Source organism: Furipterus horrens, unplaced genomic scaffold (assembly GCF_987537825.1).
Source record: "Furipterus horrens unplaced genomic scaffold, mFurHor1.1.pri manual_scaffold_6, whole genome shotgun sequence".
Lineage (NCBI taxonomy): Eukaryota > Metazoa > Chordata > Mammalia > Chiroptera > Furipteridae > Furipterus > Furipterus horrens.
The window spans coordinates 45,207,208-45,231,955 of record NW_028327176.1 but is presented as its reverse complement, the minus strand read 5'-3'; the positions used below and the strand labels follow the sequence as shown (position 1 = coordinate 45,231,955).

Genomic DNA, 24,748 nt, shown 5'->3' with positions numbered 1-24,748 from the left:
GAACTGGCTCATTATCAGGGCTAACATGCCAAGGCAATGGCTTAGTTCAGTGATAAACCATGTAAAAAAGGTCTCCTGAATCCTAAACCCAAGGCCTAAGTGACATTCCTTATCCCTGGTTCTGACATTGAGAGATAACTGTTTTTCTTTTCTTTTAATTTTTTTATTTATTAATTTTGGGGGGAGGGGGGAGGAAAAGGGGTGGGAGAGAGGGGGAGGAAGGGGGGGAGAGAGAGAGAGAAAGAGAGAGAGAGAGAGAGAGAGAGAGAGAGAGAGACTGAGATTTGTTGTTCCACTTATTTATGTATGAGTTCATTCTTATATGTGCCCTGACTGGGGTCGAACCCACAACCTTGGTATATTGACTCGATGCTCTAACCAACTGAGCTACTCAGCCAGAGTGATAACTGCCTTTCTAAAGGCCATTCCCTGAAGTGGCCCCCAGAAACCTTGATGAAGTAATGAGAGATGCTGCACATGAGCAAAAATTCAGAAAAAAATAGCGGTCATCTCCCTATCTTCACCTGGAAGTAAAAAAATCAGCCTTGCTGACTGTGGTAGTGTGAGACTGGGTTCCCTCCCAAAGGTCTCAGTAGTGATGAAGGGAGAGAGGGAATGTTTCTACAGTGGCTTTATGATCTCAGTACTTAGAATTAAAACTCAGAATTCTCCTCTACAAACTTGAGGCAGGGGGGGTAACATCTGTTAGCCCTTTCTAGTCAGTCTCTTATGAAATAAACTGCTCTAATATATCTCATAATTAAACATTTGATATTATTTTCTGGAATTAGGCATTAAGTGAATTTTAATACAATACAATGAACTACCATCAACTTATTTGCTTTCCCATTTGGGCTGTTTCAACACAGAAGTCAAAGGGTGTAATGAACACTAATTGTTTACCTGGTAGATGTGCTTGTCTTCTCTACTGTGGACATGAGTCTCGCAAATGCATCAGTCACTTTGAGGCTTGAGGTGGAGATTTCCAGCTTAGAAGTTGTTAACTCATACAACTCTGGATCCACACCTTATAGTATAAAATGATAGTCAGTGATGGCAAGCTGCAATGGGTCACTCAATTAGCCACAATCCAAGATGCAAAAGGCAACTATTCTGTAAACATCTGAGTCTTTTACAAGCACAAGACATCTTTATCTTTAGTACACTGTACTACTGCATTTATTTTTTAAATTACAAGTTCTACTTTTGAGTCTTTATAAAATAGGAAAACACTTTCAAAATTCCACTTTGGTATAAATATAATCTTTATCTAACATAATACCATCCAACACTTCCAAAAATTCTATCTGCTATAGAAAACTCCTTCAATTTTGGATTGGTTTAAAATATGAACGTTAACAATGTCTTATAAATAGAATACACATAATTTGTTATAAAATAGGGCACCTTAATTTTTAAATTGACTGATTAACTTATTTTTTGACCCTTCATCTTCTCCTACCTTCTTGACCACTTTCCTGCATTATTTTCTTTCACACCAGAAGATTCAGAAACTAATATAAAGTTCCAAATATGGTAAGTGATTTGGTTAATTATTCTGACAATCTGAGGGCACAAGATATTACTCAAAACATCAAATTATTACTAAAGGTAACTTAAATATCAAGTTGTTCTTTCTAAGATGTGAGAGGGTTTAATATTCTAAGAAAAAGTAAAAAATAACTATTTTTGGATAAAATAAAAATTGTCTCAAGGGTTACTTATATTTCTTATAGTCTCATATCTAAATCTAGTAGTTAGCTAATAGTTCAAATATCTTGTTAAAGGAATTAAAAATGAAACTGTGTTAGAGGATTAGATTTATTGTAAAAGTCTATAAAAATCCTCCCTTTGTGACTTTAGTAAAATATACATATGTATTTTTATATTTCCCTTGAACACAGATTTATATTAAATATGCCTGAAAACAATGAAAAGAATAAATAAATATTTCAACTCAAGCTAAACTTTAGATAATAAAGATACTCAGATAAAAAAAAATATTTTAAACATATAACCTTCTTGGCCCAGCAAACTACTTGAGAGAAAAAGTTCAGTAGCTTCAGCATATAACTGAAAGACTGTAAGAAAAAAAATGTCTTATAGCTTCATCAATCTACTTATTACTTCTAAAAAAGTTGATGATCACCTGATAAAATTATATATAAATGCACATATTGATATTAACAAGTTTCCTCCTTTTGGTATATTTCAAGATTAAGGAAACAGAAAAAACAGGAACTGCCTTCGATTAACCAACTTTGCAGATGATTAGTAGATGTAAACACAGATCTCAGATGTTTAGAGAAATCAAACGAGCAAAAGCAGCTTCCACAGTTACCATGTCCAACAAGGGAGGAAGGCTATAGAAACTGTTCGTTGACTCTCCCAAGTTCTTAATGTTTCATTAAGGTACATTTCAAAATATATTTAGAAGACCTTTTCTTTATATTTTTATAATACTTTAAAGTATATAGGTGGCAATTAAAATGCAAAAAATTGTAGATGCCTGTTAAGGGGCCAAACGAACCCAGAGTACCTCTTTCCTCCACTGTGAAAGGTTAGCTTCTAAGTAGGCACAAAATTCAGCAGATGTCTAACGAATAATGCAGAATAAACTGCATTCTGACTGGCAACAGGAAAGTGCTGGTAAAAATTTACTTGGATTTGTAAAATACTGGCCACTTGGCTGTCAAACAGTAAAGTAGAAGATAAAAATAAAATAAAACATCAGCCTATCGAAGCTCAAAACAAACACTATCACCAAAAAAAAAAAAAAGTACTATGGCTATATTTTGTATTTTTCAAAAACAAGATAACTACCTACTCTATACTAATAATTAAGAGTAATTCTTTTCAATGGAAGAGTTTACTTTTTAAACAAAACCTTAATGAGGCATAGTTTAGTTAAATAAGTAAAGCTAGCCAACCAAGTTCTATGCCAACCTCCTAAGTCTCACACACAAATAATTAAATAACCGCAAGCTAAGACAAAGTGACTTTCCCAGAAACAAGTCAGAAAAGGTGCAAGCAAGTGATGAAATGGAATACTAAGGAACGTGTCAATAACTGTAGCTTGATGGTAAGTTTTAACAAAACCCAATAGCAATAAAAAGAAGCCAAAGCAACTTCACAGTAATCAAGTTTATACAGCAGCTAGAGCATATTTAATGAAAATATGGAAAAAAAATATTTAAAAGGTTCCAAAGTAATGAGGACTGCATTTGACCATGCTAATTTCACTTCCATCAGAGCTCTAAGCTTCTGAAACACTTGCTCTTCTCTAGCTGTGTATACTGAGCCTGGTTATCAGGTCATTTCTGTACTTCTTTATGTGGTCAGATTATCTGTACTTCTATGGATAGTTTTTAACTGAGTTTGAAATGTAACCAAAAATTAAATTTAAACCAGGTTTTTAGGCATCCAAAAATAGCGACTCATTTAAATTATAATACAGTCATGACAAAACAAAGTTGAGATCAAATTAAAAATGGCAGCTTGGTAATTCATTCTTGGGACTACAGTAATAAGGAAATCAAAACACCTTTTTTTCATCATTAAGTATTAAAAACAACTAATTAGCTCACCCAGATCATTCCATAGATCAAATATATTTAGAAGTATTATAAGTAAATCATGAAATATCATTTTGAAGTCAAAACCAGACACAGATTGGTTTTTTCATATGCTTGCAAAATCCTGGAAACAATGAACATGATAACCAGGGCTTAAATTGGAGGAATCGAGTCATTCTACCAAACGGCCTTGGACCTTCCTTATAGCAGGATCAGATTTCCAAAACCAGACCTTAGAGAAAGGCATCCTCGTTCCAGGTTGACCCTTAGCTGACTCTTTTACTCTCCCCCATTTCCCATCATGGCACCTAAAACTGCTGGAAGTAGGTGGCAGGATTATCTAGTTGAATAGAACAAACCCAGCAAATTCTCAGGAACCAGGCTGGCTGTGCAACTGGACACTAGTGGGGGCACAGAGGGATTCTCACTATGTATTCTGGGCACAGCATCTATATATAGCACCCCAATGGCATCTGATGATCAATGGGCATGATTACCAGATCACAAGTTGGGATGACAGAGAGTTATTAAAATCATAGTAAATAAAATATAAACATAAACATAAAAATGCCATTATATTTTAATCTTTTATTCAGTTAGAAAATGACAGAGTACATTAGTTCTTTGGTCAATGAACTGAACTTTTGCAGGGCTGAACATTAATTTAACAGGCACTCCAAGTAAGATTTAATTTCTAACTTTTAGTATCTCATAGCAATTATTTTCTGCTATTAACTTTTGTAAGTTTTTTTGTCCTTCACATGGAAAACTAACAATATACTTTTATTTAAGAGCTACATAAAAACAATAATAGTTTATGTGGGCCTAGATAACTAAGTGCTAGACTCCAACATTTTGGAACCTAATTATACATTCAGCAGCACTGATAAACAACTAATTGAATGCTAGCATTAATAAAGGTTCTATTATCACGAGCACTACAATGTAAAGTCATCTTTGTGTACTAAAATATTCTTATATCTCTAAACTTTTATTTTTTCAAATGGCTTTATAGAATATGCTTTAAAAAATAAGCATATAAAATATCACATTTTTCATTTACAGGAAGAAAAAAAACACAAAAAAACCCTGATTTAACTAAGGACATTAGGTCTGTTTTATTCCTAGAAACTATTTTGAGCTCTGAAGAGTACATTCTGAGAAAGCTTTCCTTAAAATACATTTCACAGTCAGCTAATAGAAAATACAATATATAGATGAAAGAAAAGTACTAGAAAGACATCATAGAGAATACAATCTACTTGTCTCCTTGTTTATAGGAAAGTCAAGTGATGTGGTCATGCTTTCAGTAAATAAACTAGAATTGTGGTTTTAACACTCTGCTGACCTGGGATTGTGGTGCTGCTGCTAGAGCTACTGTCATCCACGGGCCCAAAGAAATCAAGGTTCAGAAGAGTGGAACCTCCACTAGCTTGAAATTCAGTGACCATGTTGGTAGGCAGCCACACAGAAGGTAAGCCAAGGGAGGAGGGGTTATGTGTAAAAAGGGGTAAGACACACACTTGAACATGCAGGTTATAATTAGTAGTCATTACACATTTTTAAATCAACATTAAAACAATGTGTACAGTATTAGTTTTTCATTCTAAGGACATTTCGGAAATAACAATTAATTCAATGTACATTTTCTCATGTACAATGTAAATAATTTAACACTTAGTAAGGTTTTAGTTAGAATTTCAGTTCTTTCAATCAAACTCAAAGCCATACCAGAAAGACCAAAGGGAAATATACTGTTAAAGGGAAACAATACTTTCATTTCAACCCAACATTAAATCACTCCACATGCCCAAATCAATCTTTCATGTTAGTAATGTTGGTTTCCAATTAGTAAGTTTTCAAAATGACAAGGTTTTCGGTTTTAGGACACACACCAATACATTAACTTATTTTAAAATGAAACAACATAATAAGGAATGTCATAATCGCCCTACCCTGATGTGCAACCTCAAGCTGTACTGTTCCCCTTTAACTCTGAAACAGTAATCAGAAATAGTATACATTTTTAAAGAAGTTGTTTGTTAATAAAAAAGCACGAGGATTTGACTAAATAAGACACCAGACAACAGCAAAAGGTGCATCCAGGCTTTCCTTCAGCACTGTTATTCAATTGGATGCTTTCCAAATATCCTAGGACCTCCACTCTCAGGCAAAACTGACATATGACAGGTGTTTTAGACAATGGTTCAAACCACTGATTGAAGTAAAGGAGTAAGAGTAATAATATCTTAAGGTCCAATTTAAACTTGTAATGTCAGCACACTGGAAAGCTAGCATTCTTTCTTATTTTAAAGACCCTACTTTAACTAGAATAAGTTATTTCTTTTTCAGGAATTTCTTTTAAAGCCATGAGTGAAACCAATTATTTCTAGAACTACCTATCAGTATTTTGAGATAAATTTTAGAAAAGGATTGTGAAAACCATTCACTTTCCATTTGCATATAAGTGCTATATAAAATATTATTAAATCTGAAAACTACTTTGAGTCAATAAGTATGGGTCTACTTGCACATTGTTTTTGGTTAAATAATTGTGCTCTGTGCTTTAAAGCAGCCTCTAGTCACAATACTTGGCATCCAAGGAAATTCTATAAATTAAAACTACAGAAACTAATTTCAAGTAACTTGATCCTACCTAAAATATTAAACTACCTAGATAGTTGTAAAAAATAAAGAAGCTTTTTGATTTACGATAAACTAAAAATTTACCTAGCTACCTATACCTATATCTGGATATTAATAATGTTAATAATAGTAATGGCTAATTTCTTGAGCAATTACTATTCAGAAAGAAAGCCTGAATTTCCAAAGATAAGAATAAGAAGTTATGTTCAAACAAAAAAGGAAATCAGCAGAGAGAAGTTTGTCTGAACTTTGTAGCTTTCTTAACTCTAGCTCTGGTGCTAGAGGCTCTACGGAGAGACGTACCATCTAAAGGGTTAGTAAGGCCACTGCTACTCCAGTCAAACTGGACGGGTGGTAGAGACTCCTAGAGTTGAAAACCAAAAAATCAAAATTAATCAGTACAAATTGTAGCAACGTAAAGAATCCTTAAAAAAAAAAAAAAACTATTACAGCACGATAATTAGGCAATAAAATACCTAAAGACAAAATTGGGATCACTTACAATTTCAGAAGGTTAACTACAACTATTAACCCAAACTGAAATTGCAAAATTTACAAACAGTACAGTTTGTTAACATTAAAGAAGCTGTTTCTGAGAAATGGAATTATCTTTCCATTTCAAACAGAAATTTATGGACTGTTTCTATGTCAAGACTTCAATCTATTCTGAAATCATAATTGAAAGTATTGGCTTGATTATAATAAAAAACACTAAAATATATATTTAAATCACTGACTTTTTTCCCGCTAGTGTGATAACTTTAAATGACTAGCCACGTAAAATTTCTTGATAGTATAATGCAATAGAAAAGGTACCCTAATACAATTGAGGAAATTTGGGTTGAGACCCAGCAACTACTAAGTAACTAGTTATATGACCATGTATGGTTAATTTAGTTGGTGTCATTATATATAAAATGAGAAGATTCAAACTCCAAGGTCTCTGGTTCTTTGCACATTTCCAAATTGTCCACAAGATGAAAAGCAGTATAAAATGTTATTAAAATGAGTATCGCTTTAAGAATATTCTTGATGAGAAAAACTTGTGGTTTTGGGTTTTCTTTCTTCTTTTATTTTGGGGAGGCATTACCAACACTTACTGAAATAACCCTGTGTTTTTTATTAGACTCTTAACATCAACGCGTCTTTTTTTTTTTTTTTTTTTTTTTGGTATTGCTTTACTGTATGCATATGTCTGTGTGTTATTGTAAGGTAGGTACTATTAAAACTTCACACTCATTTTCTTTTTTTTTGGTGTAGATAGACATTGTTCCCTATAGAAAAGGGGCATGAATCCATTATTTTTGAAAGTCCAGGACCATGATATTAACAACAACTATCTTGATAATTGGGATACCACCAATGATACACATGTTACTATAATCATCTAGCTGCCCACAAATCAGGCCAGGCCTGGAGGTTGGTGGGGCGGGGGGGCATGTAAACAAAGCAAAATGCTAACGTTAGTGGATGCCAGGAGTTAGGGATAGTTGTGGGAGTGGGGTGACGTGGGGACAGTGGAGAGGAGGTATTAGGGGAGCTTTTGGCGATGAAGGAAGAGTCCTATATCTTTACTGCAGCTGTAGTTATATGAATCTTTCCAAATGATAAAAGTGACACAGAGCTATACACACATATTTCACAAATGTCATATCACTGGTTTTGATATTGTACTGTAATTATAAAAGATGTAATCATGAAGGAAACTGGTGAAGGTATAAGGCACCTCTTTTGTATTACCTTGGCAGCTTCCTGTGAATGTATAATTATTTTAACCAAAAATGCAGGTGAAAATATAGTTTATAACCTACTTGCAAGCCAGATAAACAACATTTAGAAAAGTTCTTCTTTAGCTGACCTCAAAAACAAGCAAACAAAAAGCTCTAGGCATTCCAACAAATTCAACTTATAATATTCTACTTCTATATCAGTGATACCTTTATTTATATTCAACAATGACTAAATAGACAAAACCCAGTTTATTCAGTAACAAAATTTCTGGATAAATGGAACAAAGCTCTTTCATTAACGTGTTTTACCTAAATGATGTCAAGCAGCTGGATATTTAGAAATATTTCAGTGATTTGCTAGAATTTTAGCTTTTCATATAGGTGTTTGGCATTTTAAAGACACAGCCAATAATACAGATGGAGTAAAATAGGTTTACAGTTATTTGTATGGAAAATAATATAATAATAAATAATAATACAAGAAGAAACTCTGTGTTTTGTGTGCTCACAACTATAAACCTACTTTTGCCCCACACTGTATAATAATAAGGTGCTACAACACAAATCAACATTTTGTGGAAATGAGACAGATGAAAAACAGGACACCTATGCAATTTTGGCTAATAACACTGACAAGGCAACTTGAAAGAAGAGCACTGGAACAAAGCATTTTAAAACAATTTGAAACATTGTGGTATGAATGATATGAATGATTACTGTAGAGACAAAAGAAAACAAGGTCATTAAAAAAAAAAAGGAGACTTGAGACAGGAGACTTGGGTTCTCTGATCTTAGCTGTACCACTCACTATTGGATGATTTTGGGTATATCACTAGCCTTTCCCAATATGTTCTCTTATTGTAAAAGGAGAGGACAATGATAGATAACAATTTTTTCTTCCTTCTAATTCTAAAATTTGGATTTACAACTGAAATAGCCCCATCAGGTAGTCTAAAACAGGAAGCTTGATAGTGGTACTAGTTGAGTAACTGGTAGAGAGTCAGCACTGGATATAGTGTGGTTATAAGTATTGATCCTACTAAAAGGAGAATCAGTAATGACACTATGGATAGTGTGAGCTTGAAATTCAGTTGATAAAGATTTTAAAAAGGAAAATAAAAACCAATGAATCATTACTGCTTTTTACACATAAGTTGTCTTTTCAAGTAACAGTATCTTAAAAAAAACCCACCATTAACAGTTGTTGGTAAGTTATTAAATTCATAAAGAAGATATACAGAGGTTACAAAATTTATGAGCACAAGCTAATTTGGAAGAAAGAACAAAAAATTCAGTGGGTACCAAAACTGAGCTAGAATAGACAGATCAAAAAGCATGTAGTCATAAGAAGAATTATGCAACTATGCTAAGTTTGAAAGTCAATGTTTAGTGATGCCAAAAACAAGAACTTTATAAGAAGGTTTGGTATATGTTCTTTTTTTAAAGAGATATTAAACAGGTCTTCCTGACACACATTTTGTTAAGCTTCTAGCACTTATTGCTTTTTCATCTGAAAACTATGACTAGCAGGGAGATATGAACATTACTGCATGCCCCAAAAGTAAAAGTAATATTTATGTTGCATGCCAAAGAATAGTGGTAAAAAAATAGCACTCTGTATAAACAGAATCTTCATCATCCATATCAGATGTCTGTTAATTGTTTTAACCCACATCACAAGTATGGAGCCAAGCAAAGATCATACAATTTAGTGAAGGCGGTCAGGCTTCCCAGCACAAAATTCTGATATGCATACTGAAATCTGTTTGAGAGTGTGTGGGGGTTAGAATGAAGGCTTGCTTACACAGTCTCAAGTCAATTCAGAAATAAGTTTGAACAACTTCCACTGGAAAATATTATTTTCACTGGTTCCCAGAAAAGCTTAAAAACTAATGCTAAGGAGGATCACAAACTACAACAAAAAAGGTACAAAATAAACTTAAAAAAAAATTCATTTCTTCAAAATAAACTTTTTAATTCACTATTTATAACTATTTTTTTTAAAAGAAATGTGTGCACTAACAGAATAAAAAGGATGAGAAAGATTTTTTTTTTTCTTTTTTAATTTTTAGAAAGAGGGGAAGGGAGAGGGAGAGAGAAAGAGAAGGAGGGAGAGATCAATGTGTGGTTGCCTCTCGCACACCCCCAGCTGGGGACCTGGCTTGCAACCCAGGCATGTGCCCTGACTGGGAATTGAACCTGAGGCCTTTTGGTTCGCAGGCTGGTGCTCAATCCACTGAGCCACACCAGCAACGGCTAAAAAGATCTTTTTTATGTAAGTAGAAGAGACCGAGTTCCATCTTCTAACGAAAGAGTTAGATATGCTTAAATGTTGCTAAAAATTTCTATACTTGCCTATAAATAGGGAGACACCAATCCTCTGATTATAGGGACATAGGGGTGTATGTTCATGAATAGAGATGGCAACATACTGTGGAGCTGCAACTGACCTCCATTACATATTAAAAGTCTTTCATTAAATTAACATGTTTGTATTAGGTCATCTAGACTACTTTTAGTCATGTCTATAATTATATAATAAATGTATGACTAGAATGAAATATGTAAGATCAGTCAAATCAGCAAGCGGTGAAAATGACAGGTGACAGCTAACGGATAAAATAAACAATAGTTTATGGGCTATAACACACGGCAGTAGACAAATGGAGAAGAGGAGAAGGAGAAAAGCAAAACTAGCAAAAAGTGGCCTCAATGAAAACAGCACCACTTTCAGTAAATGAACCAGCACTGTGAAAATTAAGAATGTTGGTTAAGGCAGAAGTGGAAATGTGCTGCAGGAAAAGTGATTTGGAGATCTGCACAGATAAGGCAGGTCTAAAGACAGATCTACCTACTGAGACATTCTGCTCAAGTCTGTGGACCAGAAAGAGAGGCCAGGAATTTTACCCATCAGGCCTCCTTGCCCATGAATTCAGTGCCAGTTGTTAACTGGTTTCAAAGGGATTTTTAAATATTTTTTTAATTTTTATCCTCACCACAGGACATTTTTCCATTGCTTTTAGAGAGAGAAGAAGAGAGAGAGAGATGCATCGACTGGCTGTCTTTCATATGCGCTTGGACCAGGGTTCATACCCACTTGGACCAGGGATTGAACCCGCAACCTAGGCATGTGCCCTGACCAGGAATCCAACCCGCAACAGGACGACACTCCAACCAACTGAGCCTCACGGGGATTTTAAGCGATGTCCAGGTATAAACCATAGTGGTACAGAGCAGTAATAGTGGATGTTTCTTGAAATACACTTGAAGGGGCATCATTTACATCATCATTTCCTAAAGTATGTTCTTAAAAACACTACTGCTACAGGTGTTAGGATTCTTCTCCCCTAGTTACGGCAGAAACGGTCCTGTGGCTAAATAAATTTGAGACATGAATTAAAATTAAATAGGGTTATTCACTACAGGATTTTTCAGAGTCCTTAATGTGTATGTTGTGAATCTCCAAGTAGGGTATGGTTTCCCAAACTTACTTTGCCCCGAAACCCTTCTTTAGTGGCATTTCTCTAAGGTTAGTATTTAATGGAGCACACATTTTGGGAAAGGCTGTCCAAACATACACTTTTGTGTTAGATATAACTGAAGATGATATTTAAGGTTAAGAAATGACAAACACAGCAAGGATATGGTTTAGAAATGGTAATGTTCATTTAAAAATATCAGTCTTCTAAAAAACAGTATTTTAGCAGCACTGAATCCATTTCTGATTTGATGTGGGAAAAAATAAGCAAACTAAAATGGCTATTTTCCCTAGATAAAAAGTGAGAGGGAGGCTTTGGTCTTACATATGTTAGACTAAAATAAAATTTGTGCTTAGGAGGTAAAGAATAAGAAAGGCAAAAGAGCTTTCTTTTTTTAATTCATAGACTGTTTTATTAAATGTAACATCATTTTCAACCTGAATAACTGTTTTGTCCAAACTCCCCAAACAACAGTTTTTGATGAGATAAACACACCTAAATTTTATTACTTTATAAAATTTTACAAGCTTCAGTACAATAGACAAGTTGAAGAGTTGGTATAAATGCAGTGTCCCCCATTCCGTTTTTGGGAGTAGGGGAATCTAGCACTTACCAGGTTTGTGTGTCAGTAATTATGATCACACAATGTTCACGCTGTGTGGGATTTTTAGAGATGTTTGCTTCAAACTCATTTTATAGGGAGAGGTTTAAAGGACTTACCATAATTAGCCAGTCCTCAATCTGTGTCTTTCTACTCTTGGAAATTAAAAGATAATCTGATCATTGTATTCTAAGAAACATTATTAAGTAAGTAATCAAACTCATGTACATCAAGAAGTCAAAATTTTAAAATATTTTAAAAACTAGAAGTTATATATTTAGGGAAACACCAGTGTGTATAGACTTATGAGTATAGATATGCATGAACGTATCTATACACATACAGATATTTTTACCTGGAATTGTTCAGATGTACATGCATTCATTTCTGGTGACATGGTGGTTGTCTGACCGATGGAAGCAATTTTTTCTGCAGCAGATAGTGGTTTCAATGGTTCCTTGGTGGGCTCTAACATACCCTGAAAAAGGTATATTAGCCATTAATTTGAGAAGGGTGTGGATATCAACTTATAAACTTTACAAGAAATTTAATCTATCAGAAAGCAGAAAGAAAAAAACAGGTCATTTGGAAAGTTACTGAAGACAAAAGGAACTATTCTTAAATTTTATTTTGAGAAAATTGTATAGCACTATGATTGGAAATGTTTCACAGTAATGCGTTGGGAACCCAAACTTTTTGAAGTAAGAACTTGTATTTTAAATCAGATTTGTTTTAAAGTGCCTGGTTATCACTGCCACATAAAAGCAAAAGTACAAGTTGTGATGGTGGAGATGGGGAGAGTCTAAGAGGCCAGCACGAAAGTATAGTACATCCCAGTCCTAAGAATCCAAAAATTTTATGATGTTTCAGATACTGAATCTGCAGGAGTGGGCACCCTTCATACACATTACACCATGGTGGTGCCTGGAGAAGTGAGAGCTAATTTTAAAACACACTATGTAATGTGATGATGTCTACATGCTTCAATGTGAATTTAGTGTTCAATTCTAGCTCAACTCAAAAATAGGAGCCTTAATACTTAGTTCTTTGGACTGGCAGCACAGAGACACATCTATTTCAGCAGGGAAAATGTTCCATTAGGTGTGTCAAAATCTAATATACTTTTTGGGTAAGAAAGAAAGACATTCAGAATGGGTATAGAAACAAAGAAGAAAAAACATCAGCATTTTGCATCAACACTCTACAAAACACTAATACAGCAGTCCCTTCTCTATATTGTGGTTCACTTATCACGGCCTCACTGTATTGCAGGATTTTTAAAAATATATTTAATTTATCACAGATTTTTCGCTATATCGTGGGATTTTGCGATACTGTATAGTATGTTGTTAAAAGTTACGTAGGTTTAAGAGTGTAGAATATGTTTAAGAACATAAGTAGTGTTTATAAAAGCGTGGAAAAGGTTAATAAGGGACTGGGAACGGTTTATAAGTGTGTGAGAAGGGTTTATAAAGCCTTAAAATATATATAAATACTAAAATAAATGTAAGGTTCCTACTTCGTGAATTTTCACCTATTGCGGGGGGTGGGGGGTGTCTAGAACGTAATACCCGTTATAAGTGAGGGAATACTGTAATAATGGGTAATAATCCAGGTTACTGGCCTGAAAAAAGCTAAGCTTTTACACAGTTTAAAATAATACTTGATAAGCTCTTGAATATTTATCAACCAGACCCAAATAAAAATCTCCCTTTACTGTGAGCTGGGTGGTGGGGGTGGGCAGAATCAAAGCCACTAAGTAAATAATGTTAGAATCTGTAAATTTCTAAAAGCAAGTTTTCAGGAAAACCACCCCGCAACCCGCCCCAACAGGGCACAAGCTACCTAAAGCAATTTACAGATTGAAGTCATGAATGCATGGTCTCACAACACCGCATATGTTAATACAGGCTTTCCAAGGTGGTGCCCGTATGCAAGTAAACTATGCGTTTGGCAATTACTAGTCTTAGCCAACTTTTAAATGTGAACTATCACTAAACCAGTGGTTTTCAAAGTAGTTCTCAATCAGTAGTTTCTGCATCAGCTGGGAACCTGCAGGTGTGCAAATTCTCAAGCCCCACTGCAGACTTGCTGAATAAGAAACTGGGGGTGATGTCCAGCATTCTGTGTTAACAAGTCTTCCTAGTAATTCACATTAAAGTCCAAGAACCAGTGACTTAAATAATCATTTCAGATACTATTCCTCCAGATGAGATCAAAAGATATTGAACATCGCATACTTGTAAAGCACCATGGGAAAAATTGAAGTATAATTAAATTTTGAAGCCAGATATGAAAAAGAATAAATTTCTAAATGTAAGGCATCACTAAAATGGATGAGATGATGCATTCACTAAATCTACTTTGGTACTAAAAAATTATAAAAATGGCAAATTATTACTAATAAAGATTGTACGTAAGGCAGCAAAATGGCGCACAAATATCTGTCTCTTAACTAACTAAACTTCAAGGACTGGCTAATGTGATGAGCCTACACACAAGCAGTAAGAAGGTTACTACTGACTGAATGTGACCATAATACCAACAACTTCTAGAATGCTACTCCTTGAGAAAAAAAGAATACAAATAACCAAAATGTTAAAGAAATGTTCTAGATTATATTTACCCATAAAAGAAAAGAGTGTAGGGATAATCAAGGTGTTTTGAAAGTACAAGATAACTATTTATTAAGGAACAGAAACTGGTAAGAATGAGCTCAGAAAAGGTTTTTGTCCAATTCCACAAAACAAGCAAAACTACAAAAATAAAACAAAGCAGAACAGTCCAATTTGATATCAATAATTAGAACTTATTCATGGAAAATTCTGAGATTAAAGAAAGGTCAAGTTCCACAGCAAATTCATTTTTACATGCACATAAAGAGCTACAATTTAAATTTCACACCAAGGGTTTCTTAGTTTTTTATTTCTTTCTTAAACATAGTATTTTCCCCTTATTTTCAAGTTATTGGCAAAAGAATTTTAAAATATTTTTAGTTTAACAGATTGGACATTTTTATTTACCAATAACTCAAAGACACACCAAAAAACACAAACACATCCAACTTTAAAATGTGACTGAATCTTGATAAGGTACAGAATGAAAATTCCTCAGTTATCCTGGACTACCTGGCATATCTAAAAAAAAAAAAAAAATTTAACACATTTAAAACATTAATGGAGAAAGTAAGGACCAATTATGCATCCTGGTCACTTTCAGTTAGTATAATTTGGTATTTTCAAGCTTTTATATACATTCATAGCATCAATATTTCATTACTTAAATTGATCACAACTGGATTAGAACAAATGGTATCTAAGCCTTCAGATACTTCAGCTTTTTCTATTTAAAAGCAAATTTAGGAGAAAAAAAAGAAAAAAAAAACAGGAAAAAAAGAGAAAGACCTCCAGATGTGCATTTTACAAAGACTTATGGGCATTAACAGTACTAAAAGAAAAGTAATTTTCAATCTAAAACAAAAGTCTATAACTAATATAATATAGAAAAATATCCTCAGATCAAGATTTAAAGGGATTTAATATAAAAAAGGATATTATATTTATTCCCTTAGTGTTCCCACACTAAATGCCCTTAAAATATACTTTCCATGTCATACTACGTAAAATAATTTTACAGAATAAATGCAGCAATGATAAATATACAAAGGGACACTCCTATACTTACCAATCCTGCTGCATACATGGGCACTATAACAGGTTGCTTCTTATTGCCCGTGAAGAGCTACAGACATGTGTTAGAGAGAAAGGACATATATTTAGAGAATGATCTGTCATGCAATGAAATGCTTTCCAAAATGTGCTTGCAATGCTTTACTACATACATTGTAAACGATAAATTAAAGAGATTGTCAAATTGCCCATATTGTATTTTTGATCTCCTAGTCCAATTACTTCATTTTATAGTTAAGAAAAAATACTGAACAACTATTTCTAAAAAATAAGAAATGCTGATTAAAGAAAAATTTAGATTTATGTTTAAAAGGTGGCATATTCAAAATACATAAACATGTAAACTAATATTTATTTTTCTGAGAAACTAGTTTATCACAAATTGAATAGAAATATAACCATTTAAAAACATCCATAGGTTGATCAAAGGATTTCCCAAGGCAATAACAAACTCACAATGTTTCGGGTGTCTATTCCCAAGGAGCACAAAAGCTTCTTGTTGCTATGGGAGCCTCCCCACTGATATCTCAAGCCATGTGCATCATGGATATCCTGTAGCTCCGTCCATACATCCAGCAGTTCCCTATAAAGGTCACAATGAAGCCACCAATAATGGTTTATTCAGTAGCTTTCACCATGAATTCTACTTTTACTGTGACTATGAAATATTATACATTCCAATTAATCTTGAGTCTGTCATAAATATACAACTATTAATCTGAGTGAAATCAACAGCCAACACTTATAGTTATTAGAAAAGTAACTAAGTAAAACTCATTTGAAATATTATGCCAGTAATCAAGCAAAAATTTACCCTGTATGTTTTTATATTAAAGCAAACATATTTAAAGGGAGGAAAGAAATCAACTCAGCATTCCACCTTCTATTACCACCATTTAATATTTGTGTTTTCTCCTTGAGTCCTGATCCCCCCAAACAGCTGCAATTATAGTGTGTGTGTGTGTGTGTGTATATATAATTTTGTATTCTTTTTTCAGATTTACATACATATCTATTTCAATGGCTGCGCCACCATTATTTAGCTAAGAAATACTGTTCAGCCCTTAGTGTTAAGGCAAAAGTATCTTTTTGTATTTTATGATGTGTGTTGAACTGTGTTATTTCTTCAGACTGAATCTCCTAGAAAGAGATTTTTAGGTCTAAGAGTATGAACTATCTGCACAACTAGCAATTAAAATAATACATCTAAACAATTTTAAGCTGGCAAAACATAAATCTTTGTGTTCCCTTCTCTTCTATCACTCCACAACAAAAATCAAGAAGCAAAAATGATCTCCATCTTTAATGAAATTAAGAAATACTTAAGACCCTGAGCCACAGATACTGAGGTCACAAAGAGGGATGAAGGAAAGACCTGTGCAGGAAGACAATGCCTTCAGAGGTGACAGTAATAAAATGTAAGAGTCTAGGAATGAGAGTAACCTTGAAATTAAAATTAGAAAATCAATCTAGACCCTCTAACAGCTTATAATTAACAGGAGTTCTGGAAAGAAAACAGAAACAATAGAGGGAAGATAACTGTCACTCCAAGAGAATTGCCCCATGCTGAAGAGCAGAGCCTCCAGATTGAAAGGTCCTACCCAGTGCTCAGTCCAATGAATGAATCAAGACTCACACTTCATTTTGAAATTTCAGAACACCAGCAATCAGAGAGCCTAAATTATAAATTTAATGTGAGAGTAAAATAAAATAAAACTTCATCTTCTTTGTTCCTTTTCTTCTCAGGTTATTAGACGATGTGCTCCAACAAAATGGGATCTAAGTGAAAGGAAGTTGCCAAGACAACATGTGTTTAAGAGGCCTGGAAAGGAAGATGGGGGGCTCCAGGAACAAAATGGAATGGCCAGTCTGACAGGTTGGATAACAAGTACAATTGTATTAACAGGCTGTTGGCTGATGGGAAAAGACTTAGAAACGGAAAAAGAGAGCCTATTTTTAAGTCCATAAAAATGTTGTACTATAAAGAAAATAGGGGTTAAGGAAGGAACATTATTTACATGATAATAACAAAAATAGCAAATAAAAATTTAACCGAAAACTATAAATGTATTGGGATGATAAAGGGAGGAGAATAGCAGATATAAGATCTAAATCCCCATCTATTGGCCCTGGCTGCTGTGGCTCAGTGGACTGAGCGTTGGCCTGCGAGCCAAGTGTCACTGGTTCTATTCCCAGTCAGGGCACATGACTAGGTTGCACATCAGGTCCCCAGTTGGGGGCGCGAGTGAGAGGCAACCACACAATGATGTTTCTCTCCCTCTCTTTCTCCTTTCCCCTCTCTCTAAAATAAAATAAACAAACAAATAAATTATTAAAAAAATAAATTCCCATCTATCATACTACGAAGTCAAAAGATAATATATAAGACTGTGTGATTAAAATACTGGTTTAGAAATATATATATATATATATATATATATATATATATATATATATATAAGAAGCTCAAAAATGGAAAAGCAGGGACGTTTAAAAAGAATCATTTGCCCTGGCCAGGTGGCTCAGTTTGCTGGAGCATTGTCTGTACACCAAAAGGTTGTGGATTTGATCCCTGGTCAGGGCACATACTCAGGTTGCAGGTTCGATCCCTGGTCGGGGCACAAACAGGAGGCAATAGATCAATGTCTCTCATCTCTCTCTCTCTCTCTCAAATCAATAAAAACATCCTTGGATGAGTATTAAATAAATAAATAAATATCATGTCTTTTAGCGCAATATGATTTTTAAACTTCAACACAATAATGTTTCAGAATCTTAATGTTTTAAGAAAACCTTATACATTAGAACAGTTGAAACTAACACATATTCATGTTATCTAACAACTGTCCACTACTTACCCACTTTCAGCTAAGGCCTCTCTTGTTTTTATTGGCAAGGTGCTTGTTTCCAGTAAGTGCTTCAGGGAAATAACTTCTTCTTCAGTATCAGGTACAAATATGGAAGGAAAACATGCTTCGAAAATTCGCTCCAGGCGGTTCAGTAAAGCTGTCTGTACCAAAACACCCCCCAAAATTTTATTTTCATTTCTCCAGTTTTAATAATGTCATAATTTTATCATTACACACACACACACACACACACTGTCCATTACTATAAGACAGAGAGAGGAGAATTAGGTAAAGGAAACACGAAGTGAAAGAAGCACAACTACTCACAGAAGAGCTGTTTTAAATGATTACTTTATATGATCACGGCGATACAGTGGTGAAAAATAAATGTAGTTATACATCAGGCACCGTACCTTGTACTATAGGAACATTACGTTATTTAATTCATTAGAAAAATCCACAAAGAAGACATTATTACCCAGTTGTAAAGTGAGAAAGCAATCTCAAATTTTGAATAAGCTAAAAGAAAAACAAATACCAGATAGCATTCATATTCTTTACACCACATTGGGATGCTTCTCATTACCACTCACAAACTCTAGATTTAGGAACAATAAGATTGGATGCTTGTAAAGTATGCTATTATAGTTAAACAAACCTTTTTCTTGGACATAAACTTGAATTTTGAAATTCTGTTGCTAACAGAACAGGCCAAAGTAGGGAAGAATGTCTCAGTTTTTACTTAGAAATTCAACAGCTCATTTATTATTCTGATGATCAGGGTTATCCTTTAGAAATTCCATTTCTGTACTCTTTCATGGTATGTATATATGTATTTTTGAATAAAACACTGCCTTTCCTCCAAGCAAAACCTGTATATTCCCAAGTATTTTCACCAAGAACGTTGGCATTTAGAGTATTTATATTAATTAAAACTTATCAGATTTAGATTAACTTATTTTTTTGGTACTACTAGGTTTATTCTACATGTGCAAACCTACAATAACATTTATTCCCACTTTCCTATTTTAATTTACTACTTTAACATCAGATAGGAATACAAATTGTTAATAAATTAAAACTTGTTGGAAGATTAAGTGTACTTCTGAAAATGACACCCAGTGTACAAGAAAATGCCACATCATGGTGGTACTTCCTGCCAAGCAATGCAAACAGGTCAACACTTGATTTCTGTTGTTTAGTATAGTCAGTAAACAGGAAAATGAAAACCAAAAGGAAAAAATTTCACAAACCTATTTTCCTAACTAAAATCTCTTCTGAAAGCAGTATCAGAGTAAAAAACTTAACACTGCATAATTAGTCTCAGGATACTCTTCTGCTATCTTTACAAGTTACTCTAAAATCTTTATTATATTCATGTCTGTGATATGAGAAAAGTTCTCAGTATCAGTTATGAAACCTCCAGTAACGAGTAGACTCAAGATCCCAAGGCTTGTGAAACTTGAGTATGTCAAGGGGATCGTGCTTAAAGCTTCAAGAGAAGGAATGGGCAGACATTACTTCTAAAGGGATCAGATAACCATCTAATTGGAAACATGAGGAGGACTGTTGGCCTCTCCTGGGCAGGGAAGGTAAACAAAAACTCACATAAGACCAAATTTTATTTCTCTGTAAATTAAAACAGAATCTTTCTGATATCATCTTTTTCATCCTTTTAATGAAATAGAAAAAAAAAAATTATCAAAGGAAGAAATGACCCCAAAACACATTTAATCATCTGGGCAAGATTACAGGTAACAAGTCTAAGGTACACCAGTGAACAAATTCTTAAATTAGTGCAATGCACTTGAGGAAACAGAACACTGCATTCATCTAATCACCTCAGCTTTTTACTTTTCTCCCAACCTTTTCTTATTAAGAATATAAATTACATGGAAATTTAAAAAGAAAGTTCTATATATCTTTAGGGTTAGATTTTACATTAAATAGCTTCAAATCTATTGTTGAATGAAGCAGGCAATTTTTTCTAAATAGGGTCAGATAGTAAATATTTTCAGCTTTGCAGACCATCCATAAACTAAGTGTGGGTATGTTCCAGTGAAACTTTAGGCCACAGTTTGCCCAACTGAGGTAGAGGAATAAACAAGTAACAAAGATTCAAGTAACCAGGGTCCACTAACTGAACAGCACTGCCCAACATAAGGAGGAACTCCTCAACAGTTCAACAAGAAAGTAGCTAACAGAATTAACAAAGATTTTGACTAAAATTAATTTCCTCTAACATATTACTTTAAAAAGTATATCAATTTCCAAATACCCACAGAACCAGTTTGATGGTAAAAAGGCAACCTCTGAAAGGAGTTTCTCACTACTGTATTCTCTTGTTCACAGTAATAAATAATCCCACATTTTATTTACTACTACTTAATTCCAGTTAGTAAATGGCTGATATAATTATAACACTTCAGTAGAGATCTGTGGACTCAAGGGGCTGGGGCTCAGATTCTGGATTTATGAACTTGGAGATCTAAGGGCCTACCTCATGGAGTAGATGATAAATTAAGAGGATAAGTACTTGGCACCTAGTGTGTGCTCAAGAAGTGGTAGCTTTTATCACTACTATGTCATTACATAGGTAATACATATACATACAGTGGCCTGCCAGGGAATAAAAATGTCAAAACTAGGTTCAAATCTCTTTAAGAATGTTTCTCTATCACTGTTTAGCATTCTACATCATTATGGAAAAAGCTTGTCTCAATCTATCAATTTCTACCATATTACAATGTGATATTAAATAATGCCAATATTTTGCATCCTCCCCAAGATCCTCCTATTGAGCTGGAAAAAAGAACCTGATTTTAAAAGATCTATATAAGAGCTGCATATGTAAATAGAACCTGTTACTATTACTATCTATGAATATTAAACTTTGGAAACTGGTAAACATTTTGGTTGGCTTGCTGACATTTATTTAAATCTTGATCAAATTATGAAATATAAAGTGTATAAACCACACATTAGCTGTGTTTACGACTGCTTTACTTTCCAAGAAGCACAAAGTTAAAAGTTCAAAAATGTGTTGGAACAATGTCAATACTTGGTAAGTACAACAGGTAAAAGAACATAATATAATGCTCAGAAGACAAGTTAAACAACATACCACAAAAAAGTTTCTCTTGTGACCAAGCAGATAGGTTCTTTTAAGAAGCAGATATTCTAAAATAAATTATAATCAGCCACTAAATCTTTTAAAAAATCATTGTTATTTTGAACATAAAATTTGAGCATGAAATAAAAGGGATCCAAAACTATTATAAAGGGATGGGCAAAAGTAGGTTTACAGTTGTAAGTATGCAAAACAGCTCATTCTTATATTATTATTTATTAATTATTGTATTATTTGTTTGAATTACAAATGTAAACTTACTTTTGACCACCCCTGTATTGGTAAAGGTTTGGATTTTATTTTTAAATTAAGTAATTTAAAGTGTTTTAAAATACATACAATTTTTCTTCAACACTATCATCCAAGGATAGTTTAATATATGCAACAACCTTAAACCAAATCAGTAATGCAATTAATAAAGCATCAAAACCAGTCAATAAAGTAAAACATTACTTAAACTTGCATACATAAAAAAGAACCTTAGTTATATTACCCTAGTAATATGAACTCTTATTTCTATATCAAGTAAATCTAGCCGAAACAGGAAGTCTACTTCTGATCTTAATTAAATTAGGGCACTACTCAAATTTTAAACTCCTTGTAGCTTATTAACTTGGGAAAAGAAGATGTGACTTGAACAGTAATATTTATTAACATGTTACAGTACATGTGGATTTATATTAGATGTAAAATTCCAAAAGATTATATTACTTACAATTAGTGGTAAGATATTATATTTTGTAAAGCAGACAATATCAGTATAACCTGGTCCAGAAAAAAGTGAGTGCCAAAATTCAGCAAAAGATCAAAAGATGTTTTCTGAAACACAGCCAGAAACTACAAAAGCCTCTTACAGTGCATTATGGTTTTTATTTAATGCTTACATAGTGCTTAGCCCCTGGCTGGTTTGGCTCAGTGGATTGAGCTTCGGCCTTCGAGCTAAGTGTCGCTGGTTCAATCTTCCAGTCAGGGCACATCAGAGAAGGAAAACTCTGACTCCAAAAATCCTCCGCTGCCTTGCGGCATACCTCTTCAGGGGAAAGGCTAAGGGAGTAAACCCCGACAGAAAATCCGGAGCCGGAGTCCCTAAGGCGGTTTGACGTTGTAGTCAACACCGGCAACTCCTGCGGCGCACCTGAAGCCAAGCTGTATTGACTCCGTCTTTCCCTTGGATCCCTCAGCTGCGAAGAGAGGGGGGGTCTGCTGCATGGGCAACAGCAGACCCTCCATATCACCCTGCCCAGGCTCTGTAGCTTCAGCTTCACTGGAGAGGACACTCCAGCGTCATCGCAAGATGTCCATTTAACACGGGAGGAGACAGATACCGTGTCACTCCCGAGTCGGACTGCACAGCCATTCTCGGCGGTGCAGATAGACTCTTAAGAAGCTACACCATCGTCTCTCGAGACGGACGGCTGCCGACGACGACGACAGTGCTTAGCATGTGCCACACATTATTGTAAATGTTTTACAAACATTAGCTCATTTAATTATTAAAAGAACCACATGAGGGCCCTGGTAGGTGTGGCTCAGTTTGTTGGGCACTGTCCTGCAAACTGAAAGGTCATAGGTTCGGTCCCCAGTTAGGGTGCAGTTGTGGTGCCTACAAAATGTTTCTCTCTCACATCAATGTTCCTGTACCTTTCTTTTTCCCTCCCATTCCCTATCTCTAAAAACCAATATGCTTGTTCTCGGGTAAGGATTAAAAAAAAAGAAAAAGAAAAGAAGAATTATATGAGGGAGGTACTATCACCCCCATTTTCTAGATGAGAAAAATGGAGCACTAAGAAGTTGTTAACTTGTCCATGATCACATGAATATTACATAAGGAAGATGACTCCTAACGTAGGAAGTACAGCCTCAGAGTCTGTGCTCTTAACCACTGTATTATGTTGTCATCAAAGCAGTTCTAAATTCAATTTCTAAAATTTAGGAGCTTTGAGAGCAAGGACCATGCCTTATCTTGAATCTCTAGTACCTAGGTTCCTATACATAGTTGGTACAGGAATCGTCGTCGTCGGCAGCCGTCCGTCTCGAGAGACGATGGTGTAGCTTCTTAAGAGTCTATCTGCACCTCCGAGAATGGCTGTGCAGTCCGACTCGGGAGTGACACGGTATCTGTCTCCTCCCGTGTTGAATCGACATCTTGTGATGACGCTGGAGTGTCCTCTCCAGTGAAGCTGAAGCTACAGAGCCTGGGCAGGGTGATATGGAGGGTCTGCTGTTGCCCAAGCAGCAGACCCCCCCTCCCCCCTCTCTTCGCAGCTGAAGGGTCCAAGGGAAAGACGGAGTCAATACAGCTTGGCTTCAGGTGCGCCGCAGGAGTTGCCGGTGTTGACTACAACGTCAAACCGCCTTAGGGACTCCGGCTCCAGATTTTCTGTCGGGGTTTACTCCCTTAGCCTTTCCCCTGAAGAGGTATGCCGCAAGGCAGCAGAGGTTTTTTGGAGTCAGAGTTTTCCTTCTCTGGGTACAGGAATATTGACTATATTAATATACCATAGATTTTTTTTTTAAGTGTTTCACTTTTATTTAAGACTGCAGGGGGCATATTTGTTCTACTTACAAAAGTATATATTATTGTAAGCAAAACCATTTTTGTACACAGTTTGGATATATTTAAATAATTATAAAATGTATAAATAATAACAGCTGACTGAATGTCTTTATGTAAGGTACTATGCTTGGTGCTCTACATACATTATTACTTGATAAAGCTTTTAAAAGAAGCCCTGAAAGATAAGTATTATTGTTTCCATGTTACAACGAAGAAATTAAAGTTAAGGGAGATTAATATACTAACTGATCTCATGTTGGTATGGCGCACAGTAAGAATTTGATCCCAAATCAGACTCTAAATAAAGCCTACTTTCTTTTCATTAACTTTTGCTTTTACCCACTTTTTTGACCTTTCAAGCATTTCTAGCCATTAGACAAGGTATTCAACTATTCACTGCTGAGGTGATGAATACACTTTAAAAAGCAAATTATTTCATTTCATTTAACACAACAATGCATAGTTTTCAACAAAGCAAAATAAAAATTTTTA

The 24,748-nt window shown here is 34.6% G+C and overlaps 1 protein-coding gene across 3 annotated transcripts in view; it reads right to left on the bottom strand.

Moving 5' to 3' along the window:
* The window catches only part of AFTPH (aftiphilin), a 62,978-nt gene that overhangs the window by 8,373 nt on the left and 29,857 nt on the right, over nucleotides 1-24,748 (bottom strand). Inside the window, exons 3-9 of one of the 3 annotated variants that reach the window (XM_090281393.1) lie at nucleotides 18,579-18,730; nucleotides 16,177-16,303; nucleotides 15,716-15,772; nucleotides 12,387-12,509; nucleotides 6,525-6,585; nucleotides 4,924-5,007; nucleotides 904-1,027 (exon numbers count right to left, since the gene is read on the bottom strand). In XM_090281393.1, the coding sequence (XP_090137519.1) occupies nucleotides 904-1,027; nucleotides 4,924-5,007; nucleotides 6,525-6,585; nucleotides 12,387-12,509; nucleotides 15,716-15,772; nucleotides 16,177-16,303; nucleotides 18,579-18,730 (728 nt within the window). Of the gene's footprint in view, nucleotides 1-903; nucleotides 1,028-4,923; nucleotides 5,008-6,524; nucleotides 6,586-12,386; nucleotides 12,510-14,989; nucleotides 15,169-15,715; nucleotides 15,773-16,176; nucleotides 16,304-18,578; nucleotides 18,731-24,748 lie in introns of those variants that run through there. The other 2 variants (XM_090281394.1, XM_090281395.1) reach the window with 2 other exon arrangements.